Source organism: Mizuhopecten yessoensis, unplaced genomic scaffold, assembly GCF_002113885.1.
Source record: "Mizuhopecten yessoensis strain PY_sf001 unplaced genomic scaffold, ASM211388v2 scaffold1379, whole genome shotgun sequence".
Lineage (NCBI taxonomy): Eukaryota > Metazoa > Mollusca > Bivalvia > Pectinida > Pectinidae > Mizuhopecten > Mizuhopecten yessoensis.
In genome coordinates, this window is record NW_018404017.1 from 2,240,555 (window position 1) to 2,249,559 (window position 9,005).

At 36.2% G+C, this 9,005-nt stretch overlaps 1 protein-coding gene across 1 annotated transcript; it reads right to left on the reverse strand.

The window, feature by feature from the left end:
• Positions 1 to 2,791: 2,791 nt before the first annotated feature.
• On the reverse strand, positions 2,792 to 5,461 carry LOC110461038 (14-3-3 protein homolog 2-like). The gene has a single exon (XM_021514313.1). It carries the CDS (start codon positions 5,298 to 5,300, stop codon positions 4,557 to 4,559), a length of 744 nt encoding a protein of 247 aa, XP_021369988.1. The 5' UTR covers positions 5,301 to 5,461; the 3' UTR covers positions 2,792 to 4,556.
• Between the last annotated feature and the right edge of the window lie 3,544 nt (positions 5,462 to 9,005).

Consider the following 9,005-nt stretch of genomic DNA (forward strand, 5'->3'; position numbering starts at 1 on the left):
TCAGCCCTAATTTATTGAATATAGTAATCAAAGGCAGTAGCAAGGATGTGGATATTTTTACCTGCTAATATACTTTATAAACTATTCCAGACCAAAACTAATTTCTTTCGATGAATAATATGATGTACTTAATCTAATCCTGGTATGTGCAATCATGCTGTTGATAGGAGACAGGGTATATCCTGTAAACCTCAGATACTATCCTCCATACTCCAGTGTATATCCTGTAAGCCTCAGATACTATCCTCCATTCTCCAGTGTATATCCTGTAAACCCCAGATACTATCCTCCATACTCCACTGTATATCCTGTAAACCTCAGATACTATCCTCCATACTCCAGTGTATATCCTGTAAACCTCAGATACTATCCTCCATACTTCAAGAGTTACGATACTCCTGCGATACTCCAGGAGTTATGTTCACTTTTGCTCTCTGAACTTCTCGGAATATGTGAAAGCAAAATCAAAGACTCAATGTGCGCCACCTTGTGCATGAGACGAGAAAGACTTGTTTGATCCTTTTATGTACATCAAAAGACTATGTGGGTCACCAAACAGTATAACATTGACTGGCTTTGAAAAAGTCAAGTGCTGCTCCTCTATAATCTTCAAAGGACAGGTATCAGCCTTACAGACTGGTCAGGGTTTTTACCAGAGACAAATCGATTAACAAGTTGCATGTCTTCAATTTCGCTATGACATATTCCAGGTGTATCGAGGAAGATATGCTTGAGAATGAGATTAACCAACACAATTTGTAAGATAGAACATTTTTAGGTTTCTATTCCATTTTGATACCACCATAGAGTGAAGCAGCCTACTAATATAGAGGCAGTGTATCACCTGCAATGTCAGTTTTTGTTTATCGTAGGGGTGTACAATTTCATATTATTTGGTGTGCTATCCTACCAAAAAAAAAAAAAGGAATAGAAACCTTCTGGTTGTGTGCTATCCTGCAAAAAACAAGAGGCCCATGGATGGGCCTAAACGGTCACCTGAGTCCTACAGTATTTATTTTTGTTGTTGAAATATGTACCAATTTGAGTACAAAATAGTTAAGTATAACGTTACCTCAAGTTTGTCAGGACCATGAGCTGATCATCCCTAGACCGAGTTTCACTTAAATTGGCCTATTAGAACTTGTTTTTAAGTTCGAAATAGTTTTTCAAAATGGCGACCGTGCCAGCCATATTGGATTTCTGATCGACCCGAAAAATTACAACACATTGTCAGGACCATGAGTCGATCATTCCTACCAGGTTTCAGTTCAATCGGCAAGGCAGAACTTGACTTTAAGTTTGAAATAATTTTTCAAAACTCAGCTAAAGCTCAGGTGACCTAAAAATTGAAAAAAATCTTCTGGTCCAACACATTCCTACATAGAAATCAGTTAGCTACAACATGAAATGTACTAACCCCAGCTTTAAGCTAGCTGAATTGTACAGATGGTGCACCTTTGGTGAGATTTGTCTCGGGTAATTCCATCTACAACAGTTTTCTTATACTGTAAGGCTGAATAAAATTATATGCGTTTCCATTACCATAGGCAACATTAATAACTTCAAACAAATGCTTGTAATTTGCAATAAATTTTGATTAAAAACCCCTTTACATTCCTGCGTTGAACCACAAGATAGATTTGGTGGTAACCAATTTTCAGAATTTTTGCTATAAAAAATTTCAGCTAGATTGTTACTCGTGTCAGTTCAACCACAGGAACTTGAATTTCCATCAGAATGGTCTATTTAAGCTCAGAGAACTGATTATGCCCAATATATACCCCCCCTTTGAATTTCTATCAGAATGGTCTATTTAAGCTCAGAGAACTGATTAAGCCCAATATATACCCCCCCTTACCGTTAAGGGGGGGGGGGGGGGTNAATCAGTTCTCTGAGCTTAAATAGACCATTCTGATAGAAATTCAAGTTCCTGTGGTTCAACTGGCTTAATCAGGAGTGGAATATATTATATTTCATATACAGAGCAAATATTCAATATTTGAGTCCTGGGCCCGTATTCATGAAAGCGATCTCATGCTCAAGTATGGATTTTGTGCTAAAGCCTAATTTCTTGTTTTGGTTATAGATTAATCAAAAAATCTTATTTTGTCAATGATTTGGAAAAAAAATATTGAAGAGACTCGGAGCCAAATACTGTTTTCAATTAATGAATTATCACATTTGACTTGTTGATCATTTGAGATTATTTGAGCGAGTTACAAGAAAGTAGGTTTGAGCATAGAATCAATGCTTGAGCATGAGAACAGTTTCATGAATACGGGCCCTGGACTCATATATTTTCCCTGTGGGACTCGCCAGCTTCTTGGGCACATATTACAAAATATCAATTAGGGTCTACGGTGGCCAAGTGGTTAAGGCGTCCGACATTCTGCTACCATAAGCACGCCACCACTGGATCGCGGGTTTGAGGCCTACATGGGGCAGTTGACAGGTACTGGCAGTAGGTCGGTGTTTTTTCTCGGGGCACTCCCGGTTGTCCTCCACCACAAAAACCTGGCATGTCCTTAAATGACCATAGCTGGTAATAGGACGTAAAACACAAACCAACAAAAAGTTATAAGGGAATGCATCAAAATTTTGAAAAACATGTTCACAAATTGTTTGAATATTTTCTTCAAAAATCGTTGAATACCAACCCAAATTATTATAATAATCGGGGACATACAATTTGAGAAAGATATTGGCTGGCCCTATAACCACAGATAATAATTTGTGAACCGCTTTGAGACTACCTTCGAACTAGGTTGTGATTAAGCAGTATATAAGAACCTCAAATTATTACATTTTATTATTATGGGCTTGTGTTCTATATGAAATTGTACAATGTAGTTTACAACAATGTTTTTGAATGGTTACATGCACACAGCTCTTAATAACCAAGGGACAAACAAACTCCACTATTTTGTATAGGTAAAAAAAGAGATTTAATGACAGAAAACTGGTTTCAAAATCTTAGCATTTTGTGCAAGATTTTCTCATAAACTTACTTAATACTTATTATCAGTGCTCCTTAAACATTGTGCAGATTTCACATAAATGTGCAAGATAACAATATTCAATACAAAAATCCAAACCTGACCTACATGTTTTACACTGAAAGATAAATAATATAATTATTATGTTATGAAAGCATCTGCCGGATAGCTAAATCAATCTCTTCAATAGAGATTATTTGTATATATCTATATGACATATAATTTAGTACTTTTTTGGAGAGCACCGAGCACAATGATCCAGTGTTTTTTAGCGTTAACTGCAGCATATTGACCACAAATTCAATATTAAATTATGTACTCATAATGGAATAATTGCCACCTAATCATACAGTATATATATCTACCATACATACCAAGTATATCTCGCCTCAGCAATAATATTAAGACATAAAAAATTAAATTAGATAATTACTATAACCTATACTTAATAGAGGACAGTAGGACTAAAGCAGCCTAAAAAATTAACAGCAGAACATGGCTTTTAAGAAAAACATAATGATATTCAATAGTCAATATGTATACTATTATAAATGTAAATGATGATTAACAAATAAATGAATATCAATGTAGTAAACACATTGACGAAAAACTTTCCTTACAATTTCAAGACAGGGATAATATCAGTAACAGTAAAGTAACTAAAGTTGTGGCTAAGGGAGTAAAAATTGTATTTCTAAATATCTTGCGAGGCCATGGCAGCATGCAGGTGCAGTTTTAAAAGAGCCAATTTGTTATTTTAATTTGGTTTTAAATTTCCTTTTGTTCTCTTTCCAGTTCCAACTAGAATGTTGCAGTTATCAGGGTTAGACACTCGCACAAATACTAGCCCTCTAATTATCAATTACACTAACTAGTCCTTTTACACACTTATAATAAAAAAAATGAAAACAAGATATCATTTTACTTTTAATTGGAATTATGAATATTCCTTTCCAAACATTGCTTAGAATTCAGAAATGTAATATTCTGTGTTATTAACTTATTCGCCAAAATTTCCTAGGATTTCACCGCATAATATTAAAATATGTTTATGTCCAAAACAAGCAATTCCCTTGTTTTATACTGGAGACGTGTTAAGACTAAATCTACTATAGGGTTGTCCTCGGAACTCAATACCATTATCGAGCGAACAGTGTCTAACCCTGGTAACTATAAATCGAACAATGATCTAGATGAGAGCATCATTGCCTTGTCAATAATCTAGATACTCAATAAACAGCAATACTGCTGGTCAGAAACAAACAGGGGCAGTCCACATATAATGATGTAATTAAGTCCATAACTTCAGATTCACTTAACCAATCATTTGTAGCCAACACAACTGACAAGGAATAATTGTAACAAAACCGGCATCACAGATGGTTCAGTTCAATTAAGTTCATCCCAACGTTTCAATTCTTGGCCAAGTACATTTACATTTTTCATCTGCAGGCAAAATGTCAGAGACCATTGTCAAATGAGCCCATTAATGAACGGACAGACAAGGTTCGCACTTTAAAAATGTCCTTTGATCTATCATCAGTTAATGGTGAAGTTTGTCTAATTGTCTTGTTCAATTTCTTGTTCTTGTTCCTGTTCATTGTCAGTCGTCCAGAGAGTCAAGTTGTCACGCAAAAGCTGCATTATGAGTGTGCTGTCTTTGTAAGAGTCTTGATCCAGAGTATCCAATTCTGCTATGGCATCATCAAATGCTTCCTTAGCAAGATGACAAGCTTTGTCAGGCTGATTAATGATCTCGTAGTAAAAGACAGAGAAATTTAATGCAAGTCCCAATCTGCTCTGATTAGTAGGATGCATATCGTCCTTGGCGAGTTGAAAAGCTTCGTCATAAGCCCCTTCGGCTTCAGACACAATTCTCTTTTTCTGATCTGTAGCGAATTCCGCCATATAACGAAGATAATCGCCTTTCATTTTCTTGAAAAATACCTTGCTTTCCGTTTTCGTACTGCTAGGGAGTAGGTACTGATTGAGCAAATCCAAAACTTCATTGCAGATTTTCGACAATTCCTTCTCGATCTCTTCCTTAAACTCTTTTGCGATGTGCTTGTAATTAGTTTTCGATTCCTGCATATTGACCACTCTCCATGACGATCGCCTAGCACCAACAACATTTTTGTAAGCCACAGACAACAAGTTCCTTTCTTCAATGGTCAACTCCTCCGTGTTCTCACTACATTGCTTGATCACCGATGTCATATGGGATGCCATGTCTTCAAACCTTTCGGCCTGTTCAGCTAGCTTGGCATATGCGACGTGCTCTTCTTTGGATTTTCCCCCGGCCATTTCGATCAACGTTAGCTTCAAACAATCGCCAATGGATACGGATATTTCGTGATGTAGTAAGGTGTGAAACAAGGATGGAATGGTGTGTTCTACAATCAAGATGGCGGAATCCCGAGTGTGTGTGTGTATCAGACGCTCACGTGACCTGTACAGACCAGTTCTGCAGCATTACATGGGGAGTCCATAAATGGAAAGGTTATCTTCATATCCAATGATAACTGCTTTTAAAGAAAACGAAAATAACAAAAAACAGAAAAATATTTTTATGAAAGAATGTTTGGATACGCTTTACAAATATATGACAACAATTGGGCTTAAATTACCCACGAGGGCCCTAATGACCGGATTACCTGCCACAGGTTGCTTTCGCCTATCCTGGTTGAAACGGTTCAAATAGTACAAAAATAATTCGTGATAAACGAACCGACTAGGACCGGAAGTTAACACAGAGCCAAAATGCACAGTTTCGTAGTTTTGTGACTAATAAATAGCATTAAAGCAAAGATTAAACGTGTTTATTTCTATAGTGTAACGTTATGTTACAACTATTTAAATATGCATATTGTATTCCATTTTGTTTTACGTTAAAAAATATAAAGCAAACTAGCGATAGTCGGCAACCACATACCGAACATTCCAGAGACCAGCCTCGATTCCGTATTTCGTATGCCGTTCACATTCTTGTTTAGCCAGTGAAAACGGTTGAACCGGATACACGAAAGTGGCCTAAGTGATAAGATTGTCTGGGGGTAAAACACGGACAAAATGCTTGATAAAATGAAAACTAATTAAATTGTTAACACATGATAAACATAAAAAAAAAACCACACAATACAGTGACAGTACCCTAATCGGATCACCAAACCATCATTTTATTCATTCACTGAAAATTCTGAGGAGGAATTATATTCATTTATGGTTGTTACAACGGAAGACTATTAATGGGTGTTCTAGCACCCGGGGCTCACTTGAGATATTTATAGAACGCTCTGAAGTCACCAATCAGCGTTTCCAGTTTTTTCGAATGTCAGGACCCCAATCGGATCAAGGCTTGAATTTTGCAGTATCTTACACTTCAATTGAATATTTTTTGTCAGCATATTACCATTTTATGATGACCTTTAGAATTTATATGACAAAAAGTATTTCTATAGTGTGAATTTATTCCTATAGTCCAAACCAGAATGCTTAGTCGTCGCACCCGTCATTTTTTAAAAACGTAAGCAAAACAATGACATTTGAGTTTGAATTACGTTTTCTGGTGCTATTTGAACTTAAAAAACTGATCACCTGTAGACAAGAAATGGTGCATGACTATCTATTCAAAGGCTACATCATTGTTATAACTGATTTGTTGACACATTTATTGATTTATAAGTATTTTTGCAAAAAGTAATCCGATTTGGGTACTGCCGCCTTATACACCATTTGGAAGAGAAATGCCATGTCTTTCATAAAATAATAACTTAAGGCTAAACACGTCCCTATTCGAAGAATTATTTTTAAAAAAAAATCTGTTAGAAGGAATGGATGATATATCGTGCCCCGCCTGTGAGCAAATTCGGACAGACAGTTGGGGGAAGTTCGGCAACGTTGGAATCAGCATAAATATGACGCCATAAAAGCATGCAACGTCAGATTTTCCCGCCAATTTCCCGACTTTCCATGTTAGTGTTGCATGGGCCGAATCTTCGTTTATTACAGTAAAACAACAGACAATGCTCGGCTTTATGTATACCATCAATAACAGTTATCATTGTGTTACATGCATGACAAATAAGTAGCAATTCGGTTTACAAAAAGTTCGCTAAACTAGAAAGAAAGATAATGGTTTTCTTTCTATCCTCCCAAAAGTTACTTTCCCCCTTTTAATAACTTAAAAATAGAATTTTCCTCGACTTTTTATTCGTGCGATTATCTCGCCCATTCAACTGAAGTGAAGGTCCTCAAAATTTTAAATATATGCCCGAGACCAAAATGGCAGTGGCCGGACCTACCCCTGCCCGAACTTTCCCTTTTTCACCAAGAAAGAAAATAGAAGGATCCCAACTGTTGCAATAGTGCAGCAGGTTAATCTCGGTGTTTATGTCTCCTTATATCAGTCACCCACGTGGAGGCCACAAAAGATAATTCTATAACAGCAGGGTATATCAAGTTCTTAAATCATTTGAAGAAAATAAAACGGCGGTCGGATTCTAAAACTTGTTTGCATTCCGGACCGTCCCATTTAAGTGTTGCTTCCCCATATAGGTTGTTTTTGGTTTATGATAATTGCAAGTGCCTGTGATTAAAAGGTAAAATTTGAAGGCCAACATATGTTCATGGTTTAAAAACAAATTGTCAGTTTTGTCGTGGAATTTTGGCAATCATAGCAAGGTTCCTTTTTTCTTCTTCTAGATATCTAATAAATACAGTTAAGAGTTCTATTTGAGTACCAAACTTTAATTTACTTTAAACACATTTATTGTCAATAAAATGAAGAAGGGATTGGGCACAAGTTATTACAACTAATCACAACCTTCTCCCGTCATACATTTACAACTTATCACAGCCTTCTCCCGTCATACATTTACAACTTATCACAGCCTTCTCCCGTCATACATTTACAACTTATCACAGCATTCTCCCGTCATACATTTGCAATTAATTGGCAACAATGATAATAGGCAACACAGGAAGTAGATATATATGATATTCACACAGGTACAAATACACAACTTTAAAAAACACCGTTCAAAATCTGTTGCTTGATTTGATGAAGAGATGCACATGTCTAAATAACGTAAGAGCTAGTTAAGGTCAACCGAAAGATCTGAACTGCCAAACAAAAAGAAGCTATAAATTTAAATATAATGACGGCATTCACATTTTGAAACAAAATACGCCTTTCATTTTTAAGTAGTTGACACTCACAGGAAAAGTACCAAACACTTGCCTAACCATTTTCTTTTGGTCAAACCACGGACTAAGATCTAAATCCTTGGCAGTGGCGGACCCAGGGGTGTTGCCCTAGTTGCCCGGGCAACATCCTTTTTTTCTGTTTTTATTTATCATAAAATATAAATACTCTATGTTATAAAATATAACCTGGAATAATACCGCAAACTCAGAAAACTATTCTACGCCTTATTCGATCTGTTTGACAATGGAAATAATGTCCGATAAATTCTAGCTTTCTACGCTTGGCAGTGCTTGAATAAGTTTAGTATTACCACGGAATCAGATTATCTAAGTCCGTATTATTACATCTTCGGAAAAACAAATCGCCTCGCTCTGCTTGGCAGGGAAATTATAATTGTCACAATCTCAGAAATAATGAAGTTCTATATACTGTTTGGTGCCAGAAAGTAGTATACATGTACAACCGACATGGCAATTATAATTTATTAGTTTTTTTAGTCTTTTTCTAAGTTTAAAATCCGCCACTGAATTATAGGCTACGATTTGCAATTTAATTTCTGCCGGAGACTGGAGAGTAAGCCTGCTCTACATGAGTTGTCGTTCCTAACTCATTATGTCCCTTCGTGTTGTCCAGTCTGTCTTCACGTCAAATTATAACCCGTGCTAAGAAAAAATAGACAAAAAGGTTTTCATTATCAAAAAATTGAAATAGCTTTCACAAAAATAAACGACAAAATAAACGATGAGACCGCATCTTATCGAGATAGTCGTAGTCATACAAACGTTTTACCTAAAGGCGTAAAA

Coding starts and splice junctions, on each gene's coding strand:
- LOC110461038 (XM_021514313.1), bottom strand. CDS start 5,300: ATGGCCGGGGGAAAATCCAAAGAAGAGCACGTCGCATATGCCAAGCTA.